This window comes from Rhopalosiphum maidis, chromosome 2, assembly GCF_003676215.2.
Source record: "Rhopalosiphum maidis isolate BTI-1 chromosome 2, ASM367621v3, whole genome shotgun sequence".
Classification (NCBI taxonomy): Eukaryota; Metazoa; Arthropoda; class Insecta; order Hemiptera; family Aphididae; genus Rhopalosiphum; species Rhopalosiphum maidis.
In genome coordinates, this window is record NC_040878.1 from 766,440 (window position 1) to 792,616 (window position 26,177).

Genomic DNA, 26,177 nt, shown 5'->3' on the forward strand with positions numbered 1-26,177 from the left:
ACCATACACAATTTTTCAGTCATGTTTTGTTCTCTATATATACACATCTATACATCTACTATAGTATGTGATAAAAATTAATTTAATACTTATATTACTATATTGTAGTAATTTATAATATAAATGATATTACACATAAAATATAGAATTTTTAAAAATTCTCAGCATGTAAACGACCTATCTGGACTAGATGCAGAAACTTGAATAAACTAGGTTCTGCTGTAGATACTTGTATAATGTGAATATTTACTAAGGAGTACTACATAAATTAATTACTTTAATAACAAAAATGAATAAGTAAGCATGTTGTAAATGGTGATATATTCTTATAAAAAAAAAAAAACTATGACTAGGTTCTTGTTAATACTGAAAATGAATACATAAACAAGAAAAACAATCAAGTCCGTTTTCCAGTTCTTGACTTTGATCTTGTCTGTGCTCTGTCTTTGTAAGTTAAATAAACGTGTGAAAAATCTGGTCTGCGAGTCTAGAACAGTAATTATATTTTAACAAATGTTTATATTAAGAGGCCTCACTACTGTCATCAATTTAAGCTCAAAAAATCTTTGGTTTTGACATAATTAAAGTTAGTATAAGATATCCAATATTTAAACTTTAAATACTAATAACTTGTAAATTATTTATTTGTCCAAATTTTTATTTTTATAAATAACAATTGATAACAATAAAGAATCACTCAATACCAAAATACCCATCAATTTGTAATTGGATATTTAATTTAATATTTTAAACATTTATAATCCATTATTACAATAATTAAAATTAGGGCCTGGATTTAGATACAAAGTGCATTATGTTTAGAATGCTCTGTGAGTTTAGGACATTGAATTTTCAGGTACATAATCTGTTTTATATAATAGATAAATATCTATTACTTCAAAGGTGAAACTTTTATTTTGCATTTTAGGGTAATTTAAATTATTCAAATTGCATTCATTAATACATTAAAAGAGTTTTTAAAGTAAATTTGGTACCTATATTTTTTTTATTACAATTAGTTTAGTTAGAATATTAAAAACACGGAAATTCTAACTATCGTCTTCTAATCACTAACATGTTTATATAAAAAGAATGTGAAAATTGAAAATGCATTTTTTTTTTTTACTTAAAGTTATTTAAATCTGGGCCCTAATAATAATAGTATAATCTAATAAAAATAATAAATAATTGTGGTCATAACATACCTCAAATGTAATTTCTTCATCATTTGGCAACTCTTTTGCCATGTTGTTCCCAGTATATGCTACACATCTTAGTTCCCATTCTCCAATCTCTTCGTTCCAGAATGAGTTCTTTTTGATAAGTTCCTGAAACAAAAATAACATTTTTGATACAAGTATTACCTTAATGGCATCAAAAACCTTAGCTAGATGAGTAGATGAGATGAAATAAGACCCATCAACCAAAAAATTATTTAAAATCCCCTCAAAAATGCTTTTAAACTAAATTTGTAATTTTTTATTAAATAAAATACTTTTATGTAGTAAAAATATTTATAGCAGCATAGGTTATTAAGTTATAATTATAAAAAAAATCAACTAAATACTCTAATTTAAGAAGATATTATATTGTATTCATCTTAATTATGAACAACATGCAAAAAAGTACATTCAGGAGTTCCAATTTTCATTAGCTTTAATATTAAGTATGAATTGACTTATTAACAAATATCTGTATTATCTCGTTAGTTATTAACAATATTAATTATTAAGTATGTTGTAACTAAGTGAGCATTTTTAAATATTAATAATTTTCTTATACCATACTAACAAATTAAAATACTCTAAACTCCAACAATAGTACATTGATAATTGTTTTACCTTTGAGTATGATAATTCAGCTTGCTAATTACTGTTATTATTAATCTTAATTAATTATTCGCTATTTTATATATTAAATATCTATTAATCTCATTCTGTTCACCTTTTCTTTCTATAAATTAAATTTTTTTGTCACATTTTGATTTAAAACTGTTACTGGGCTTTGCCAATTTTAATTAATAAAATAAAATAAATAAATAAATATATAAGTTAATTACATAAAATTGGATCTGCCTAAAGTAATTTTGTAAACGTTAGTGTGTTAAAAGTAAGATGGAAACAACACTTTGTGAGTAAGACGTCCTCTAAAAAACAAAATGTAATTTTAGTTACAGAAGTTCTTAAAATGATTTGACTAATCAAAATCATTGTTAATTACAATAACAAACACTATCAACTCATCATGTTTAACAAAAACTAATATTTTCAATAAAATCTTAATAGCTTACTAAGTAATCATCAGGGACAAAATGCTCAATAATGACTTCTTGCATCTTTAATTCTTTAGAAGTCTGTTTTAGAATCTGTTTTAATTCCACTATTTCTCTTTTGCCCTCATCTTCAGTATCTTTAAGATCTTCTTTAACAGCTAAAATGGCTGCAGATAATTTTTTTAATTTCTTACTTAATGCTCCTGATCTCTCTTGCAAACCACTGTATTTATCTTCGGTGTCCAATTTTTCAGCTTGCACTTCTTGTAAACGCATATTTAAATTCATCTGTCTAGATTTTCTGTCTAATAGTTCTTTTGCTGAATCTTCTAACAACTTCTCTTGTGCCACAGATTTTTCTAATAGATTCTCGCCACCTACAATTATTTTTTTCTCCATGTTCTCCAATTTCTCCTTTAACCTAATCATTTCTTGGCGTGCTGCATCCAATTCTTCACGTTTGCTCTGCACTGCATTAGCAACTTCTTCAGAAGCTCCAACAACCAGCCCTTCTTCTTCTCCTTCCTCCTCACCATCATCATCTGCTTCACTAAGACCCTTACTACTATCGTCTATTTGTTTTTTCAAAGCTTCGATTTCCATTTGAAATTGTCTAAGCAATGCTTCCTTAGGGTCTTCATTAGCCTTGGACGTATTTTGTATATTCTTGGCCCGGTTAGCATATCGTAAAGTGCTAATAGTTTCATCATAGTTAAAACCAGCTGGCCCTACAGTGGCACACTAAAAAAATTAAATAAATAACATAATAATACATTTATAAATGTATAAAAAGTGCATATATAAATATAATAATTAAAATAAATTTTTATTTTACCATAACAGTTTTTGAATTTCCTCCCAAAGAATCTTGTAATATTCGTGTGAGTTTTGAATTCCGATATGGAATATGAGTAGACTTTCCATCAACCAATGCAGAAATTACATTTCCAAGAGTTGATAAAGATAAATTAATTTTAGTTGCCTCTTTAAATCTTATACCAAGAGCACCTGTTTTTGATTGTCGTTCCGAACCCTTTATGGATAAATGATAAATGTATGTAACTTAATGTTATGTTAATTACCCAACAGTTAACATTAAGACTTACTGCCAAGTCAACTAATCGAAGTCGGCCAACTTTGACATGGTACTCGCCAGTAACATCAGGTTGACTAGTTTCTATGGTAATTGAAAATATTGCATGTGACCGAGAACTTTCAGAATTCATAGCTGTCGCGGCAGTGGCACCTAAAAATTCAAACATAAAATAAATTGTCCTTTATTCATTGTTTTAATTACTTGCGATTTTTGTTTCCAGTCATCAACAATTGGTGCATATCATCTGCATTATTTACCACATATGTCGATAAATCTTTTACATACACACCAACATCTGGTCTCTCTTTTACTTCCAATTCAGTAGACACGTGTTTACTCAACAAATCGTAAACACCTTCATTGTAAATTTCAAAGTATGAAACACTAACCAAAAACCTAATAAAAACCAAAATAAATAACGCATAGATACATGATTTAATTAAAAATATAATTGGCAGGTAAATGTCTAAATTAACTATAAATATATAATTTATTAATTATTTTAATCATTACATTATTTTTTTTTTTTTTAGAATTATATTAGTAACTCTGTTTATTCATGAAAATTATTTATGTACATATAATGATTAATGAATAAGACCTACTTACTTTATATCTTCCTTTGCTTTAGCAATGTGGCCAAATATATGAGCAAACGAATTAGGAATTATTCCGTTAAGCTCTGGGGATAAAAGAGATCCTTCCATTGTAAATGTTTTGCCTGTGCCGGTCTGTCCATAAGCAAATATTGTTCCATTAAAGCCATCGAAAACTTTGTCAACAATTGGTCGTGCCACTTCATTATACACATCCAACTATTGAATTTCACTTGTTAAATTATATCCAATTAAAATTACTAACCAGACATTAACTCACTTGTTTAGAATCCGAATCAAATACCAAATCAAACATGAAAGTCTTTGGAGGACCAACATGCGATGGGTTTGGATTTTTCACAAAAACAGCTGCATTTTCAGAATCAGCCACAACCACAGGTACACAACCTGTAGATTTCTCTTTTTTGCTTAAAGGTCGCAAACGTACCGCGACACGAACATTTTCTATTTCTCCTGCACTGTACACCTGTTAAATAACAAAATACAATAAGTATACCTATTAAAACTAAGATCAATAAGACAACAATATTAATATGTGTGTTATTCAACTTACCATAGTGTTGGGCTTTAGTAAATGTGAATATGTTTATTTTAATTGATTATAAATTTAATATTACATTATTATAATTTACAATGAATAATCTTAACCCAACCTAATAATACTATTACATAAATATTTTATATTAGGATTATTATCATATATTATTACGTCCCTATTCAGTATTCACTATTTTAAAAACTATAAAATTAGTTAGTTTGTTATTATGAATAATATTTATAATTTATTATTATTTAAATATTCTAGTTTCTAAGGTCTATTATTTGACATAATATCACTATATACAAATTATATATTATTATTTATAATATTATATTCTGTCTATGAATAGTATGAATCATATCATAATCTTTAGTATCACAATAATACTATCGGATGATAAAGAGGGGTGAAAGTGTTGCTGACCTATCACAATTTTATAAATAATAATGATAACTGCACCTCCGAGCACGCAAGATCTAGTCTGAACTAGTTTAGTTATGTGTATATTTCTAAATGTGTTGTTTAAATAAAAATTTGCATAAATCAATATTAAAAAACAAAAATAATACTAAAACATACTGTAGATTTATAATGTGTGCATCTCAAGGTGTATAAAGAAGATTTATAGATCTTGCCGAGCACGGATCACAAATTAAGATTAAACTACAGATACCTATATAAAATAAATTTTTATTATACATATCTGTAGATTAAATCTATTTTACATATACATGTGGTTCAAATTCTTTTTATATTTTTGTTTTTTTCTTAGATTCCCTGATCAAAACACAAATCGTCTTGTCACGTGCAAAATAATTATAATCATTCAAAAAATATTATTTAAGACATATCTTAAAAGCCATTTTATTTATTTATAAGTATTGGTACGAGGTACCTTATAAAATATTTATAATTTTTGGATGGTTAAGAATAAAATGTATGAGTGAGATCATAATAAATGTTTTAGTATTTTAGTTAGATTTGTAGGTAATTAAAAAAAAAACATAAAGACATTTATAATATCGTCTATTGTCTATATAGGTACTTATTCTGTAATAGGGTATAATCGGTCAAAAAGTCCTTTTTAAAAAAAGTTGGACAAAAAATCTGGATTCAGTTTTTATAGTCGGACAAAAGTCCAAAAGAAGTAAAAATTTAAAAATTTAAAAATATTTGTAAACATTATATATTATACACATTATATTATAATATTTTTTCTATTTTCTTAATTTCTTATTTTCATTTATAATTATATACCTAATTTATTACAATATATTAGAACAACAATATCTGTAACTAAATACATTTTAACAAACAATGTATTTCATTTTATTTATAAACACGTCAATGGTAAATCTAAACTAAAACTAAAAAAAAAAAATAATATATCATAATATAAAATGAAATTAAAAAAATGAAATTTATTAATATAAATATATATATATATTTATTTATTTATTTATTAATATTTATTTATTTAATTTTATTTTTTTTATGAATTTCCGGTTATATATATTTTAGTTGAAAATATAATAATATAATAATATGTGTACATTTTTAAATTTTTTAAATAAATATTAATTATAGGTATTTAAAATATTTTATATTTTCGGACGTTTTGTCCGACACTAAAAATATGCTCGGACTTTTTGTCCAATTTTTTTTAAATTAGACTTTTCATCCGCGATTCATTCTATAAGATTTCATCATGAACTAAGATCTTCTTAGTTCATGGTTTTCATGTAAGAATAAATTATGATATATTTGATATAATACATAGATTATAAATTATAGATAATCATTATATGCAGTTATAATCAGTTATTATACTTTTAACGCAAGATTCATCACATATATTTGAGTAATTCTAATTTATTATTACTCGTCTCGAAACTAATTTCAAGTATGCATAAGAATAAATTTAATGAAATATACATATAGACTGTAATGTGTATTGGGTACCTATAGGTTGGTAGGTATATTAAAAAATAGTGCCCTCCTTAAAGAAAAGAAAAAATTTCAAACAATTAATTATGAAATATATAATATAGCTGTTTTAAATTTTTTTAAGTAGGTGTACCGGTGTATATATGATAAATATAATATTAATATCACCAAATTATAAATAACCAAGCCTCAAACATGTATATTTTAATTTATAATTTGTAGTATATATACGAGTATACATATAGTATTTATTATTTTATGCTTAATATTTATACTATAGTTTTAAAGCAATATCACTATTCAATAAATTAGTAGGTATATTTAACAAAATGCCGTCAAATTATAAAATAATAATAAAAACACATCATTGAAATTAAAATAACGCGCGAATGTAGTCTTCCACCGAATGAAATCGAACCATCAGATTTCTCCATCCACGTATCCCAATAACCATCGAAAAATCGAGGATCTGCTTTGGGATCGATTTCCTGATAGTTTTGCATCATCAGTTCTTTTCTGAATTGTAGCAATATGTCTATCGTCATGTTGAGAGCTTCCGGATATTGGCTGGCTATGTTTTGATATTCGCAAGGATCTCTCTGTATATCGAACAAGCAAGGGCTATCAAAACATTCATAATGCCCGTTAGGGTCTGGGTCAGTGATTCGCTCGGTACATTTGCCGTCGATTTTGGCCTGGGAACGAATGTTATAAAACAAATCGTACGTAGTCAACGTGTCCATACAGTCTGTTTTGGATACTAAACAGTTAATTTTGGATAGACGCAAACCAACCGGACTTTCTGCAACGGCATTCATATTATAGTCTGGTCCTATGTTTCCGGGTTCACCACTGTATTTCAGGAAATAGACAATGTCACTTGTGCGATTACCTTAAAAATTTAATTGGATTATAAAACTACGTGTCGTGTATCTATATTCTATACATTTGTAGGGATAAAAAAAGAATATATAGCGGTCAAGACGTCGGGAAGAATAAGGTCCTTAGTGCATTAGAGCATATTGCATGGTAATAATATAAATTATCAAATTTATCAAAATAGAAATATCATCAAATTTCGTATTAAAATTCTCACACACATCATTTTTTTCAATAACTATTGTTAAAATATAATAAACTATTGTAAATTTTAATTTTGATAGTAATAGTTAATATTTTCATAATATAGATGTAAAAAGATATTCTTTTAAAAATAAATTTATAATGTTTCTAAAATCATTAGAAGTAACAAATTGACAGAAATGGATAATAGTTATAATTTATTATTATTATATTACAATATCTTTTGTATATTATGCAGAGATTTCATCATTTTTCTTGCTGGTATCCTCGTTATGTCACCAAGTTATAATTATATAATATTATTAATACATATAAGGCGTCAAGGAAATATGCTTATAACTAGGTGGTACTACATTTTGGATTTTTGTACTAAATATTTTTGTGGGTCCCTTTAAAAAATATCTATTAATACAATTTTTTATAAATAATTAAAAGTTAAGTATAATAAGAATTTTGAGAATACTTATGTATTTTTTTAAGGATTCGGTTGATTCGGCGTATAGCACAATAGTACAAAGTACAATACCTACCTAATACTAATCAAATCTAACTTAGATTAGATAGTAGCCTAGTAGGTATGCAAATATAATCATTTTAATTGAAAATAGTTACCTTTTACCACTTTACCAGTTACGACCCATTACAAGCAATATGTATTCTCCTTTATAATTTTTGAAAAAATCAATGGTTAATCAACCGATTAAAATATTTAAATGAAAAAATAATGAAAATATGTTTACAGATTACAAAAAAAATTACAAATTAATTTCAAAGTGTCATTTAAAATAAATTAGCTTTTAACTTCAGAATTTCAGATCCAATCAGGCCTATCAATAAGGGGGAAAGGTAGAATTCCTCCCGGGCCCGAACTTTTTAAGAGGCCCGAAAAAAGAAGCACCATAATTAATTATATTTTCGAACAATTTTTTTTTGCTTATTTACAAATTTTAGCTGACATTATGTTAACCGAATGATAAATTAATATCAAATCTCTGTGGTGGCTTTTGGAACCACCACTAATAGGGGCCTTAAGCATTTTCCTCCCGAGACCTGAGCCTGAACTTTTCTATCTACAGCCCTGGGTCCAATTACCTCCCCCCTTTGTGAGGCCCCTGCCAATAATCTATGTATTTAGTTCATTTAGATTGGTTGTAGCTTTGTAGGTATTATAAGTTACCTGTAAAATTAAAAACACTTACTTTTTACAACTTTCCAATGGTTGAAAATCAACGCTTCTTCTCCACGCGTTTCATCTATATTGATTAAAGCCATTGATCTCATACGTTTTGAAGTTTCGGTCAAACTCTCCCACTGATCAACACCATCAATTTGACCCAAGTCATCAAAATTACCACCTCAAATATTAAACAATTTTAATGATATGTTTTTAAAATTTTTAATGGAGCAATAGGTAGTAAGGTATTAAGTTTTCAATGATATGTGTTTAATGTTTATTAATACACAAATTACCTACACGATAAGTAGTCAACGTTTTGATTTTCAACTTTGATGATGGTTTTTTAATAGCAAATTGAATCTAGTTTGTACTTTTAAAAATTCCTATTATTTTTCAAAATAATTAAAAAAAAACAAAAAATTAAGGAAAAACGCGAATACAGGGTTGACTAAAAATTTAAATAATATATTAATATATAAACACAATTATTTTTTATTAATATTTGCAGATTTAGAAAAAATTACATATTTTAACATCGATTTATACATGTTTATTCAAAATCATTAAACACGAAAACTTAAAATTTTAACGTACATTATAAATTTTTCTATACGCAATGACGTTTAGAAAATATATTAATTAATTTTAAGATAATATATACTTAATTATAACATGAACATACCTACTGTTTTACAGTGTTTATAGTAATGTATACTTTAACTACATAATATAGAAAATATGGTGCACCTATAAATAATTATAATAATTAAATACTAATAATAATATAATAAATGCAATATTTTCAGAAAAATGTATAAATAAACCTACCATAAAAAAATTACTTTAATAGCTATCTCAAAAATATAGTAAATATACCATGAACTATTTAATATAGACTCATACTTAAATAATATATATAGTAATATAGGATGACAGATGACTTGTCTCCATTCAGAATAGTTTTTCATATACAATGATAATATATCATTGAATTAAATTTAACATGTTCATAGCAGTAACCCACTTAACACTTATAATTTACAACAGAGCAGTTACTCGCTTGTCTTACCTTAGTTCCCGGCTATTTTGAAAAATACTATAAGAACTTTGACCTCTCTAAAAAAGTAGATCTAATTTCCTATCTGATACCTCCTTCAATGTTGAAAACCAAAACATTTTCCTGCCTACTTATTGTGTACGCATGCCGCATATATACAATTAAAGAATTAAACAAAAACAAAACACACACCATTATGATTATAAAATCAATACATTCTAAAATACAATATACAGTTATAGATTTAAGATTTGTAACTATAATTCATAACATTTTAGATCGTTTTAGAAAAATCTCTCTTTAATACAACATTTCATAGTTTAAGATTATAAGAAAAATCGATGGAATCAAAGACAATTAACATAATTAAGCAACGGTATGAATTAGTATATTAGTATGTATAATTTAAAGTGTTTACATTTGTATCTTATTATATTTTTATATGTAAGTACATATTTATTTGTATGCATACAAATCGTGTACATTTTAATAAACATAAAAATTTTGAAAAATAAATTATTTTATAAAATTATTATAGAAAAAATAACAAATGGTATAACTGGTAGAAGCAAGGGCACACCCAAGGGGGTGGCTAACGGGCTTTAGCACTCCCCCCCCCCAAAAAAAATTCTTCTACCGTAGAAATAAAATACTTTATTAAAAAAAAAACCCACAAAAATTAATCAGTAAGTAAATTCTGAACTGTGATTTTTTTATTTAATTATTAACTATATAATATTCAGATTTAACGGTGTACTTGATCGATTCTAATATAATAATACGATTTTAGTTTTTCACGTTTAAAACTTCCCAGCGACGAATTGACTGTCACAAGAATTTATTTCTAAGATATTCATGATAATAATAGACAATAGTAGAATAATTTAATTCATAAAAAATGTATGAATGACTTTCAAATGTAAATATATAGCAAAGTGTTAAACATAATTTATTGCATACCAGTTACAGACTTACAATGATAGGATATAGGTTAATTTTTGTAATGTGTTCCAACAACTAATAAATTTAAAATAATTCACAAATTAATATCTAGTAAAAATAAAAAATAGTATTTACTGTTTAAATTTAATATTAATTCCGTTACTATATTTTATGATTGTTGTTATTATAATATTCTATTATACCAGATGCCCAGATACCCATTTTATAATAACTACTGATTAGTGTCTATTAAAGTTTAATATGGCCCAATGTACTTTTTCTTACTTTCACGCACAACTGTAATGTCATTTGTCTGTATTACAGGGAAATTATAAAATGTACGTATAATAGCGTATGTCAACTTGTAATTATTATTAATAATAATATTATATTAAATACCTTTATATTTAGTGTTATGTGTTGACTTATGAATGTATAATTTTATAATGATTTAGAAAGATTGAAAATATCGAATAATTTATACTGATCTCTCGATTCAAATGTTTCATAATATATTAAAGCAACATATATTATATTTACCTGCAGCAGTATATAGGGTAGGCAACCAATCAGTTATATGAAATAAATTTTCAGAAATTCTGTATTTCTTTTTCAACCACGGACTCCATATTGCAGCCACTCCTCGCACTCCGCCGTCAAGTACTGTTCCTTTTTCCTAAATCCGTTATTGGGTTATTGGTTATTTATATTATTATAAAAGATTTTTTTCGCACAAAATACTAGTCGTCGATGCGATGATCACTATAAAATCCTAGGTCCTAGGTATTATTATATTATTTATGAATGGTAAAAATTATTCTCAAATATTTTATACTCTTAACGTTAACAGGATTAAATACAGTGGTCAAAAATAATTTCAATGAATAAATTAAATATATCAATACGAAGTTATAAAAATTTGAAATATGATAGGGTTAGCCGTCTAGACTTTAATGTTGTTGTATAATGTATTAATGTTACGTTTACCGTACGGTTTGTACCTACATGTAAAAGCTGTGTCTAAATTGTTTTTACTTAAGAAAATCATTCGGTTTTATGGAAAAGAAACGATAACAAAGAGATAATAATTTTAACGATGACTTATAAGGTATACTTTATTTTTCAAAACGATAATAATTTTTAAATTTACATTTCATAAAGTAATTTATATAGATTTTCAATAAGGTATATGAAGTATCTATATTGTCTATGAGTATTATGCCATTATAAAATAATTTATTTTTAAATAGTATAGATAAGTCATGTAGTTTATTTTATACAAAAGTCGTAAATGCTCATGCATTTAGTTTAGGTACGTAATTGTAATTTTTTGACATAGTACACGATAATAAAATATTATGGTATATTATTAATAATTGTTGTTTGTAGATAAAGTCAGATAATGTTCATTATGTAGGTACATGATTTTTCGAATAGTGTCGATTTTTTGGTTGCATTCAAAAACAAAAACCACACACTTTTGATTTCGATTCCAAATATATCAATTTGCAAAAACAACATATTTTATCAATTATATAGCAAAATACAACCCACTATCTTAAATTTACAAATCAGATGTATTGAGAATGTCAAAAAAAAATTAACCATGTAAATTAACCAAACTGTTTGGTAAAAGTACAAACTAAATTTTGTTTTAAATTATGACATTGTTTCAACAATACCACCTAAATGAAAAAATTACTTATGTTTATAATAGAATATAATTAAACATACCCCTCGTAATGGCCAATTAGATCCTGAATTTGTATAACCCCATATCGGATCATCAGACGGTGCACCGTTATCAGATATAAACAACACAATTGAATCTTCTAACATTCCGTTATTATCCAATGATTCAATGATACTACCAACAGATTCATCCAATGAAGTCAACATTCCTGGAATTATTATTAAATAAACATTTATTTCTGTATTGGATAAATTAATAAAGTATTGATTAGCTAATTATAAGTCTAACGTATTTATCAGTGACCAGTGTTGGCCTGGCCTAGGTGGCTAGGAGGCGATCGCCTCCGAGGACTCGACCCATATTTTTCAAGAAATAAATTAAATTATTTACTAAAATTCGTATTCTGTGCCCAATGGTATGCGTTCAGATCCATTATATCTTTTTATAATATACATTTTATTATTTTAATGATATGAAAATCATTCAAACTAAATTCTTTTCACATTTTGGATACCATACTATTAATACTTAATAGTAGTGAAAAAAGATTTGTCCAAATGAAAATTTCCTTAGAGATTGTAAATGGTTAGATCCAAAATTATTTTCCAACATTGAGTCAATGAAACATAGTGATGCATTAAAAACCATCTATGAATTGAAAAGATTAGACAGACAAATAATATGCTTGAAGCTAAAACAATTTGCTTTTCAATTTAAAAATTTCCTACCAAATATTTCTTTTAGTAATATTAATTACAAAAATGATACAAATTATCAAACTAAATCATCTAATACAAATATAATACCGAGAGTAAAAAGATGAAGTAACAAAAATATTCGATTGTAATAAATGCAGAAATTGTATTTATTGTGCTTTTGTAATAATTCGAGAATTATTTTTTCGATCAAATCTGTTATGTAATATATTCATATAGTTTACAAATTTATATTAATTTCACCACAGTGGTGGTCAAACGAAGGAGGGCGAGGGAGATAGATCCCCCGTGCTTTTTTTCTTTAATATTTATAACCATTAAATTTACTATTGTATATTGTACTATAATGTTAATGTGTTAAATTTTAGATTCTGAACGAAGTGATGAATGTATTGATTTTACAATGATGTGTGTTTTTTTATTTTTTTTTTTTTGTGTTTGTCATCTTGTATTGGAGTATTAAATGATGCTTTAATTTTTTACTTCAGCCTCACTTTGAGAAGGAAAATTAATCTAGTTGGTTCTTTGGGAGGGAGGGGTCAAAAGTAATACAATTTCAGTAGTTTTTGAAAGCGTCAGGAAAAATCCTAAAAAAGTAACGGGAAAATGATAATTTTTATGCAAAACCAGTTTTTGGCAAAATCGATTTTTTTGTTTTGCTGTAACTCAAAAACGAATCATTGTAAATACTTGAAATTTTCACAAAATGTTTATATTAGTGTTATATATTAATTAAATTTTCAAAATATTTTGGCTATTTTAAAGCAATTTATAGACAATTGAACTTTTCGATTTTTCTAAGTTTTTTTTTAAAATGCATACAAAAAAATTTGGCAATCCTAAAAAAAATTTAAAATTTAACACAAGGTTTATCGTACTTATCGTAGTAAAAATATATACTACTAAATATAAATTGTTAGTTACAATTTTTGTTTATAAGCATTTAAAGTTCAAATGTTTACGAAATATGTAAAAATCGCGAAAATTTGCAAGGGATTTTGAAGTTGAAAACTAATAAAATTGTTGTGACCTAAGGTTAGAAAATCCAGCACAAGGTTCTCCATAACTTTTTCTTCAAATAACTTTAAAAAACAATTCTAGAGTTAATAAAGAAAAAAAATTATGAGCGTATGAGATTTAGTTTTTTACGAAATCGCGTAAAATAAAGATATATTACGATTTAAATATAGCTAGCTTATAATATAACTATATGTATATCCTACTAATTATCCTAGACTGACAAATCATCTCTGTTCAAAATCGTTTTTCGTATGGAATGATACCCTGTCATTGCATTCAAATTTAACACACCCATTATAGTGACCTACTCTCCATCTCTACTATACAGCAGAGCGATACCCATTTGCCCACCTTTTTTACGTACATTTAAATTGTAATCACTTAACACTTTTTTAAATTTTTTTTTTATCAAAACAACGCCTGAGTGTATATTATTATTATTTAGATTCTAGGCTCATTCTAGGAACAAGGCTGTAATTAATATTAAGATTTAGTTGCTTATACAAAATATACGGGAATTACCCTACTGGATGATCGTGAATATTTAATAACAACACACTCCTCACTTATTATAAATAATGTACCTACAACCTACTATTTTACCTTAATTTAAAAAAATTATGTTAGGCATAATTGTTAAATGCATAACCATAAATTATATTTTAATGATTAAGTAGTGCAAAAAATTAGCCACATCCCCCCGCCCTCATGACATAATCATTTGACCACCACTGTTTTACCGTCTATGCAAGTTTCGTGCGAGTGAGTTTTTTCAATTTAAAGATAAAAAAACAAAATTACGATCAACCATTAAACAAGAAAAATTGGATGATAGCTGTAGAGAAAGATATAGAAATTGACCGAGAAAAATTGATTGACAATGTAGTTACTAGTTAACTCATCAAATCTATTAAAAGGATTACTAATATAAATTGTACAATACATTATACAATAATCTAGTTCTGTAATCTGTACAGTTATATAGTTTTTATACTTATTACTTTTTTGATTACATATTGTATAAATATAGATATTGTTAATCTTAATATTCGAAATTTTTTTACTACAATGAAAGCTGTAAAAAAAAAGTTAAAGGAGCATTTTTGAATGGCCCGTAGAAAAATTTACCTTCTGGGCTCTTTAGAGGCGTATTAAGGGTGATTTTTTTTATTTTGGAAGAAGTGAGGGTGTTCAAAATAATTCCAAACATGTCGTCGAATTTAACAAAATTGATTTCACTTTGCAGTTTGGATATAAGTAATTTGATAGCCATAAGTAAAATACTAGGCTTTTTTTTAATTTCATGTTCAGACATAGAGGACACTCCCAAAATACGTCACTAGTAGTTAATGCTAGTAGAAACATTTTTGTAAAAAAAATATTTCTTAACTTTGGTACGCATAAAGCGTTAAAATTATACAATTTTATAATGATGTATATTATTTTTAAATACTGGCGGCCTTGATCTTGTAATCAAATTAGTATACATTTTAAGCTTTTTTGGAACTTTGCAATACAAATTTAAATATATTTCATTAATATAATATATAAAACGTCAATATTACCTACAAATTCAATAATAATTTATGATATTTATAATAATTCCTAGGTCAAATAAGAAATTTAAATCAAGCATATAATTTACATTTTTGATTATGAACTATATTATAGGTATAATGTATAAATAGTTATATGGTAGTTAGTATCTATATCTATACACGGATATAAATACCATATTTTATAAAATATAATAGCTTGAAATATTAGAAACTTGTATACATAATATGTTTTTAATTTAAAATTTTTAAACATTAACCTTGAAAACTATCAAAATATAAAATATGTATCTTGTAATTTATATACCTATTGTTATATGTTTTATATATCATATAACCAGTTTTATTCATTGATTATATACCTATTACAATTTGCAAATTTACATTACGATGCGTTTTTACCTTTTTATTCAGAGGACACCACACTCATGTATTGTGTGTCTTCGTCTTTCAAACGTACAACATGGTAAGTTTTCGTTCAGCAGAATCAATTTTGTGTGTTTAGCTTAAATATTAGATTGAAATAATCTGTTTTCAAACTTAAAGGTAAGAACATTCTATGTTACATTATCTATGTTCTCTCGTCAGATTTTTACGATATTTTAAATTTTAATCGAGTTATGATTATGTAAAATATAACAATTTTAAAATGTTCATAACTCACTTAAAATTTCACAAAAAAACTTACATACCTACGTACAAACATAATGTTCTTACCATCAAGTTTGATTACAGATCAATTCTAACATTAGAGCTAACAACACAAAATCGATTCTACAGAACGCAAATTTTCTGTATTGTACATTTGTAAGACGGGCCCAATACATTTTTGTGTAACGTCCTCTTAAAAGTTTTTCCAAGTCAAATGTATGTATTTAATCTATTCTTTGGTAATACTAATATTAATTGACAATTATTGTATACTGTAGAAATTGTAAATTATAGTTGGTACCCAAGACAATTAATACATTTTGTAATATTAAGTTTTCAAAGAACTTAAAATATTTCTTCTTACCTGCAAAAAGTCTTCTTTCTTTATTTTCAATATAATTAAATTTGATATCGTTATGTGTTTTATTTAGAACTTCTAAGATATTTGGTCCGGGTTCTCCAGTATGAACTGCTAAATGACTTACCATTAAAAACATTGGTTTTTGCTGATTTTTACATAACTTTATAACTTTATTAGCTTCGTTGGTGAAAATGTTTGTTGCATATTGATCAACCATCTCATCCCCTGCTCTTTGGAACCCACGTCTGGCATCTTTTCCAATCATTAATCCCTGTATAATTATATAGTAGTTCAAAAACAAATCACTATTTATTAATAATCAACATTCTTAAACTTTTATTCACCGTAGAATGCGTACTGTTTCTATAACTTATGAATCCGTTCCAATAGCCGAAATGACTGTCAAATCCCCTTTTTAAAGGTGTATGATTTTTTTTATTAGCACCCAAGTGCCATTTACCCACCAAATGAGTTGAATAACCTAAATCTTTCAAATACTAAATTTTTTATAATTAGCCAACTGTAATTACGTAAAAAATATCTTATTTAGTAATAATATTATTCATCATATTATATTTACTTGTGGTAAAATTTTTTCTGTTAACGGAAGTGCTTTGTCTTCACCAGCAATAATAGGTAATCCTTGAAGGCCTTAAAATGTAAAACACAAAGGAAGACAATACAGTTTTTGTTAAAACTACAAAATACTGATGGGGTTCCGATCTCTTCAAAATCTCAAACTTAAAGAAATTTGAGAACTATCTAAGTATAAAATAGAACATTTTAAACGGTTCGAATAATTTGAACATAATCGTCATAATCAATAAGTACAACATTTTTGATTATAATACCTGATTAATTTATTATTCATTTTTATTAAATGTGAAAACTTTTCTACCACTACTTTCTACTATATTTTAATTTTAAAATATATTAATTTATTATGGTAAAATTATTAAGAGAACACCACAAGTGTGCCTATGTGTTGTTTCTGACAAACGTACAATATGGTAAATTTTCGTTCAGGAGTTCCAATTTGTACGTTTAGCTTGAATATTGAGTGAAATGACCTATTATCTAACTTATAGCCTTATAGGTAAGAACACTATCTGTGACCTGTGTTCAATCGTTGATTTTTTGTGGTATTTTAATTTTTGAGCAAGTTATGAGTATGATAACATTAATGTTGAAAAATGCTCATAATTCGCTTGAAAATTAAAAAAATGACAATAGAACACAGATGACAATATTCTTACCTTTAAGTTTGATAATAGATTTATTTCACTTTATAATATTTCAAATTTTAAACTAAACACACAAAATTGATTCTGTGCGCTGAACTAAAATTTGCCATGCTTATAAGACGAAGACAATACATGCGAGTGTGACATCCTTTTTAAAAAATTTAAAAAAGATTCTATTTTCAATTTGAAAAAAAATATGTTAGCATTTAAATTCGAGTTCATAAAAACTTAATTTCCATTCATCTTTAGTTAAAATTATTTATTAATTATTTTTATTTCATTAATTAACGAAAATGAAAATAATAATTGTTTAATATAATTTATCATAGGACATAGGTTATTAACAAATAACAATAAATTAAGATATATACATTTTACATCATATTATGATAATTTTACTTTAATAAAGTACCTTATTAATAAAATAAACTATTTATATTGACATATAGTAAATGGACTAATGGAGCACTGTATAATATATACTATACATATATATTTATATATACTATATAGGTAGGTATATCGTATATGTATTATGCAATATATTTCATATTACCATATCGAATCGGATATTTTCCAGTAAGCAAAGCAGCTCTTGATGGAGTACAAGTTGGTTGAACATAATGGCGATTTAATATTACGCCATTATACGCCAACGCATCAATATTTGGTGTGGGTATTTGAATTGATCCATGAAAACCAACGTCGTTCCATCCCTATTAATATGTAAAAATAAAATATATACAAAATGTACATATTTAGGTACGTGTATTTACAGTTCACTATTGTACTTAGGTACTTATATAGTAGATACTTATTTCTAAAGTTATGTACACTTTACGTTTGCATTGTGAACAGTAAACTAAGTATTAAACTGCTATAATACTATAGTATTTATATAATATACTTATCTGTATTACCATAAATCATGATAAAAAAAAAAATTAATATTATATTTATTTTATGTTTATTAAATATTCTGATTTTATTTCTCTTTACCCCCAAATGTAATCCTGAATGTTTCACTACCTAGAAACTACTAGCTTATAACCTAGCTGTATGTAAACTGCGACAAAATTACACCTTTTCTAAAAGTCGATATGTAAACTACGAAAAAAACAAATTAACATTATATAAACTGCAACAGTTTACTTTATATATATAAATATATAATATACATAGATACTATGCACATCATACAAATACGATAATATAAATAGGTATATACATATATAATTTAATTAATATATTATGTTGGAGACAAATTTGTAAGGAAAATCCAAATTTATTTTTAAGTTTTAATGCAATATACTAAATATCGGCTCCTTCGCAAGTACAAGATTATCACAAGTACGTACTATGTCGTGTAATATTGTATTTAAAATAGAACTTACAAAAATCTTTAGCCAAAATGGCAAACAATTATTGGTAATAATGTTAACAATTTTAAATTTAAATATAATTCTAAAATAAGCGATTATTCAACATTGATTTTCTCAAAGAAAACATGCAAAGCGCCAGAGCCAAATTGGTTTTAAATAACGAAAATATTACTCTACAAGTAAAATCATTGCTGGTACATAATCTATATGACCAGTTGTGTAATGGAGGGTATACGGGGGTACACGGCGTGTACCCACCTCCTAATTTTATAATTATACGTGTACCCTTAACGAAAATCGTGGTACGCAAGTACACGGAACATGAATGAGATGTATTAACGTTACCCAGAAAATAATATGTAAATTTATTAAATTTTAATATTTATATATCATACTGTATTAGGTATTATTGTATTTTATATTATAGACAACTGATAAATAAACAAAATAGTGGGTACTTGTTCAATATGCTATCTACCCTGAGTATTTTGTCTACCATAATTTTATGCTGGTCGATGGTTTAACATGCTATTTATAAATGAAAATGTTGGTTTTGTTTATCAAATATGTGATAGTTACCTACTGGTAGATAACATGAACGAATATTGATTAAGGGGGTGTGGGAGCTATTGCCCCCCACGTTTTTTTTCAATGATTCAGGTGTGTACCCATAAAAATTTTATGACTACATCACTGTATGACTATATATATATATATATAGTAAATTTTCACAGTTGTTTAATGTATCTTATCAGTTTTGTCATAGTTTACCATCTTCCTATAGCAGTGGTCTTCAACCGATGGGTCGCGACCCATTTTTGGGTTACATAAGCTTTAAAATTGGGTCACGATAATTCTTTTTTTAAATAATTTTAACCAATTTTAGTTTTTTTACAAAGCTTACGCGTGGGTCGCGAAAAATGTAGTCCTAAAAAAGTGGGTCACGAGTCCAAAAAGGTTGAAGACCGCTGTCCTATAGGAACCTAAAATTGATTTTATTATTCAAAGAAATAAACCTTTTGTCATTTGAGTATACGTGAACGGGCATCGCTCATTTGCGCCAAAAAAAATTAATTCGTTTTGAGTACAGCCCATTTGCGCTAAAATAAAAAAAAGGTATGTTTTTCCGACAGCCAATTGATGCCAAATGTACCTGATATAATTATAATAAAGTAAAATAATTTTTTTTTAAATAATAACCAATAATACACATTTTTTTGAAACAATAATCAGGATTGGTAAATAGAATAAATAAACTGTATAGGTAATAATAGTTGATAATATACAAAGCTTTAAAATCTATAAACTTATAAAAATAACTTTATTATACGTTACAGACACGAAGTATTTTAAATATATGAATTAACCAAGTCATTAATGTAAACTATTTACTAAATTTGGCGCAAATGGGCTGTCAGAATAAACATACCTTTTTTATTTTAACACAAACCAATGGGGTAACCCCACATTAACTTCCAACATTAGCATTTATAGGTAATATCTGTGTTTATATTATACATAATAAAAGTATTCCAATATTGCAAGTAGAACTCACCAAATCATCAGCAACAATAAGAATCATATGCGGTTGCTTTTTATTAGGTTCTCGTAACACTCTGCAGTCAGATAATAGTGAACATACAAGTATGATTAAGATACGAGTAGAACTAATGAACACGCTCATGGTAACTGTGAAGTGATCTGAAGTGTATATCATGTGTAAATGATATGACAATATGTTTTTAAAAAAAATGAAATTACTTTAGAGTTTAGACAATAGATTATATATAATAGGTTCCATAGGTAGTTTAAAAAGACGCTACGTGTTGCGGTTAGTGGTAACTTATAATTTAACGAGGTCAGATATTGAATTATTAATGCTATAATATAATGTATTATAACAATGATACCTATACACCTAACATATTGTATTGACAATATATTTATAATAATAATCAAAATAGGGTATCTAAATAATCGTCTATCAAGCTATCTGGACCACGACGTATAAAACCAAAGGATTGTGGTAATAAATAATACGATTTAAAATTATATACTATTTTACGTTATAAACACAATGTACTGAATATATTAATACAGTAATACGCATGAAGGTGTTATATGCGTGCGCGCTTACATATAGTAATTTATAACTTTGTATAATTAGAAAGGGCAAATCATTTTAATCAATTATTAATTATCTCTCTAATTTAATGTATAGTTTATTAGAATGATTAGATGCAAGTAAGAAATGTTTAGGTATACATATTTTTAGATATTACTAAAGCTTTTGATTAGGTTCTCATGAATTATTATTATATAAATTAAAATCGATAAAAGGATAAATGATACATTTTGTTATTGGTTTAAATCTTATCTCTCTAATCGGTACCCAGGCAGTTAAAATTAATGGCTTTGAAAGTAATTAATAATGTATGCTTAAATATGGTAAACCTCAAGAAACAGTGCTAGGACCCATTTTGTTTCAATTTATATAAACAATTTAACGATTTATTACTAAATAATAAATAGATAAATAAATAATATATATATATATATATATGCATACTGTTTTGTTTTTGAAGATAAAAATTGGAGCGAGATAGAGACAAAAGATGATATAGGTCTACCATTAGTTAACAAATGGTTTTCTAACAACAGTCTATTGTTAAATAAAAGTAAATTAGTTGTTATTTAATTTATTTATTTCTGTATACCAAAAATCAATAAACTAAAACATATCTCAATTAAACTACATATGTCTAAGTGTAAGAAAAGACATAAAACAGTATATCAACTTTATCATTAAAATGTTATTGATATTATTAGATCATCTGATGCGAAATATTTAGTAGTATTCAATGAATATGAAAAATGAACTAAGCACATCAGCACATACATATGTTAATAGTACGATTGAGGAAATGTTTTTATATTTTTAAAGAGTTTAGAAATATTCTAGATATTAATAATTTAAGAATGATATACTTTGCGTTAATTCAATCTTCAATTTCAACTTTAATCGTCGCCCTAGACATCACGTGCCAAGAAAGACTGTTTTCGGACCGGCCTGAGCCCACCAGGGCGGTGGGTGTCTAGGGCAGACGCCCTTACTGATCTTCGTAATCAATTGGCCTCGTTGGCTTACCACGCCCTTTCCTCTTTTTAGCAGCTGCGTAACGATATTTTCTCGGGCCGGTCTAAATCTGCCGCCCTAGACATCTCGTACCGAAAGAGACTCTTCTCGGACGGAGCTCCTCTTCTCGGGTCGGCCTGAATCTGCCACCCACGACATCTGTGCTGATATTTGCCATCAGTTGGTCTCAGCGGCTTGCCTTGCCCTCTCCTCTATCTCTTTGAGCGTCAGGATCTCCACAGGCATCTTGTAGAAAATCCTGAACATCTCTTCCACCTCCCAGAGTGCGAGGCATCTCTCCTGTTGGTCCGCAGAGGATATTTGGGACGTAATCGGCCGCGGGATAACAGCCCAGTCTTGCACAAAGGTCATCCCGCAAACCGTTCCAGTTCGGGCAGCGGAATAGGGTGTGCTCCACAGTATGCTACATGCACGGGTAGTGCATGCACTTCGGACTGGAAGCCCTACCCATGCAGTGGAAGTACTGCTGAAAGCAGCCGTGGCCGGTAAGGGCCTAGGTCATCTGATATGTCCAGGGCAATTTAGGCACGGTCCGATTCATCCACCTGGCGAGGTCCAGAATGAGCCGATGAGTCCACAGTGCTTTCTCGGAGCGTGTCCACCTGCTGTTCCACTCAGTAATCGTGACCTTCCTCTCGACCATTTTCACTGACTGCTTCGTTGGGGGTTAATTTATACTACCTAACATATATTATTATTAAAAGGGGTTTGACATATAAAAATGCATTAAAACCATTACTGATAACTCGTAAAATTCCAATTAGAGTAATGATGAGATATTACTATTTAAATAATGAAAAAAATGAAACCTTAGTTTAATAAACCGTTTTCCATGTTTTATGTTTAAATTATTATAGTATGCAAGTTGGATTAAATAAATAATAATAATTTCTAAATCCTTTGAAGTTTAAACGCAAATATATTACTTCTAACATTTAGCAATATATAAACATAATATTATTAAAGGGATACTTACTTATATTTCATACATTTTAAAAAGTAGATATTTCTACAAAATGTATAATTTTAAGAACCAAGATAATTGTCAATAAACAAAAATATAATTGTATCGCTGTAGATCTGTAGATTATAACTTTAAGTTTTTAATATAGTTGTTTTAGTAACTTTTTGAAATTAATTTAATAACTCAGAAAAAAATGGTTCAAATTTCAATTTATATTTGCATTGAAATTTTTTAAAAAGATCTTCTCCTTAACAATTTATAACAAAAAAATGAGTTCACATTTGGAAAAAAAGATATTTGTTTCGCTACAATCTAAATAGGATACTTCTTATAAATTACATGAAAAAATCAAGTATTTGAAAATAAATTTTAAAAATCAGAATAATTTGAACTTAGTTAATAGTCGTATTTTGTCGTAAGTCATAACATATACCTATATGCCATATAAGCTATAATATTATTATGTATGAAAGTATGAAACATTATAAATAACAAAATTAAATTAATTAATATTTAAACAGTCCACGAATAGACTCGAAAAACAAATCAAACAGGTCAATTGAATATTAATACATTAATTTTAGCGAATGGTAAACTCCTGAAAATTTAGATAATCTCCTACAGTCCTACATAGACATAATGTTAAAAGGGCGTCACACCCAAATGTGTTGTCTCCGTCTTACAAGTATACGCAACATAGCAAATTTATACCATATTAAGTGTTTGTATGTTGATTTTTTACGATAGTTTAATTTTTTAGCAAGTCTATAATAAATGTCAACAACATACGTCTATAATATAGCGTACCTAAATTAAAAATACTCATAATTCACTTAAAAACTGAATAACCGTAAAAAACCAACACATAAACACATACGATAGTCTTACCATCAAGTTTTATAACAGGTCACTCTAGTTTTTAAACTAACGGAGTTAAATGTAATCTGCTGAGCGTAAATTTGTTATGTTGCGCACTTTGTTAGACGGAGACAACACACGCGGGTGTTGCGTCCTTTTAACTCCTGCTATAAAATAATATAAAAAATATTTCTTACAAAAAAATCAAATTTTGAAAATTTTCAATACCATACTATTGTTGATCTATTATTAAAAATTTAAACATTTTTTACTGCAAGTGCTAATATGGACGCAATAAGCATTCTACTGGCAAAAGTTTAACGATGTTCGAAAATCATTATAATACACAGCACATAATCACATTAGGTTAGGTTAGGTAATATATTTTGACAAAATCAGTATATATAGACAGTAGTTCTATAGACGTGGATGAATAAATCTATAACCGTAGTTCTATACAATAATAGGTAATAGTGCAATTAATATTTAATACTATATAATAATGTCGTTACCATAAATAATGAATTTTAAAATATTATTTAAGAAATAAAAAACCGTAAAATTGAATTACCTACAAATATTATAAAAATGTTTTTAGCAGGTACAAGGTATGGTGTTGGTACCTGAAATTAATTTAATTAATTTTAAAAATGTTATCGGTGAAAGTGGTAGAATGGCTATCAAAAACGATAGCTATATTTAAAATGTTGATAATAATATACCTATTGTAGGTATACAATCATCATTCATCAATTGATTTCTATTATAAATATGCTCTATAGAAGGTAATGTTATTAAATACTTATAGCTCCTTTGTTCTGAATTTAGTGTTTAATACAATAAGGTATAATTTACGTCAGAAAAAAATATCTATTATTTAGATGATATTGACCTAAATTGATACCTATATTTAATAAAGTAAAAACTAGTAGACCAAATTAAGCATCCATTATTAACTATTATTCACTAGGTATCAATTCAAGGGCGTATTTGAGGGGGGCGAAGCGACATACGTCCCCCATCACTCGTATTTTGTTCTATATAATAGTATTAATAATTTATTTAAAAAATGTTTTGTTTGATAAAGATCGTAAATCGTAATATCATACTAAACATAATAAGAATTTTATGCCTTTTTAGGTAATCAACTGTAAATTATTTTTAGTTTGTATACAAGAAAAATTAATTTCGCCCCCTTCCATGGTCTCAACTTAAATATGCCCTTATATTAATGTTGATGGTGGTTAAAAAATGTAGAAGGGATATTTTATTTTTTCTTATGAAAATAACATATTTTAAACATACGTCGTGACTTATGAATTATTATAAAATGTATAATATAGAAGTACCTAGATATGTCATGTGACCCTAATAATTACTAAAGAAAAATATCCACCGTAGACAACTAACTAATATATTTCACTTTACCTCAATATAATAATAGATGTTTTTGATATTTTAGCTTTTTTTATGTACGAGTATGTACTTAAGAACTCATAAATATATTCAACATTACCAAAAAATATTTTCACATAAATTACAAATAATAAATTAGATACTATATAAAGCTACTTTTAACCGTAAATATGTATAGAAGGTATCTACGGTTTGATATAAAATAATATATCAAATTGGTATTATATACTTAGAGTGCTAGAGCTGTAGTGTTAAACAAAATTGTATATATAGAGCCATTATAGGAGAAAACGGATAATAATTATCGAGGTTGTCCACTATAGAATAAATTGAATAAACATTTCAGCATTCATCCAAGTTTATTTATTCAATTTAATGTATATTGTAAAATATATATATATATCTACTATAAATTATAATGCAAGTA

At 26.8% G+C, this 26,177-nt stretch overlaps 2 protein-coding genes across 2 annotated transcripts; both read right to left on the bottom strand.

Moving 5' to 3' along the window:
* Positions 1–298: 298 nt before the first annotated feature.
* LOC113550962 (kinesin-like protein KIF3A) lies at positions 299–4,685 on the bottom strand. The gene is made up of 9 exons (XM_026952939.1): positions 4,539–4,685; positions 4,245–4,451; positions 3,978–4,183; positions 3,574–3,764; positions 3,379–3,518; positions 3,108–3,305; positions 2,291–3,013; positions 1,206–1,328; positions 299–487 (listed from the first exon to the last, which is right to left on the bottom strand). The coding sequence occupies exons 1-9, from the start codon at positions 4,539–4,541 to the stop codon at positions 398–400; spliced, it is 1,881 nt and encodes a 626-aa protein (XP_026808740.1). The 5' UTR covers positions 4,542–4,685; the 3' UTR covers positions 299–397.
* Positions 4,686–6,739: 2,054 nt separating this feature from the next.
* On the bottom strand, positions 6,740–21,093 carry LOC113552555 (arylsulfatase B-like). Its single transcript, XM_026955412.1, has 9 exons — positions 20,911–21,093; positions 18,530–18,689; positions 17,310–17,380; positions 17,074–17,226; positions 16,733–17,000; positions 12,467–12,633; positions 11,273–11,408; positions 8,756–8,911; positions 6,740–7,365 (listed from the first exon to the last, which is right to left on the bottom strand). Exons 1-9 carry the CDS (start codon positions 21,070–21,072, stop codon positions 6,809–6,811), a joined length of 1,830 nt encoding a protein of 609 aa, XP_026811213.1. The 5' UTR covers positions 21,073–21,093; the 3' UTR covers positions 6,740–6,808.
* Between the last annotated feature and the right edge of the window lie 5,084 nt (positions 21,094–26,177).

Bases quoted from the DNA above. Each gene is read 5' to 3' on its own strand.
- LOC113550962 (XM_026952939.1), bottom strand. The intron at 3,306-3,378 runs GTAAGTCTTAAT...TTATCCATAAAG, and splicing joins TTCGATTAGTTGACTTGGCA to GGTTCGGAACGACAATCAAA. The intron at 1,329-2,290 runs GTAAGCTATTAA...TTTTTGTTTCAG, and splicing joins TTGTCCCTGATGATTACTTA to GAACTTATCAAAAAGAACTC.
- LOC113552555 (XM_026955412.1), bottom strand. From the start codon at position 21,072: ATGATATACACTTCAGATCACTTCACAGTTACCATGAGCGTGTTCATT. The intron at 18,690-20,910 runs GTGAGTTCTACT...ACATATTAATAG, and splicing joins TTATTGTTGCTGATGATTTG to GGATGGAACGACGTTGGTTT. The intron at 12,634-16,732 runs GTAAGAAGAAAT...TAATAATTCCAG, and splicing joins AGAAAGAAGACTTTTTGCAG to GAATGTTGACTTCATTGGAT.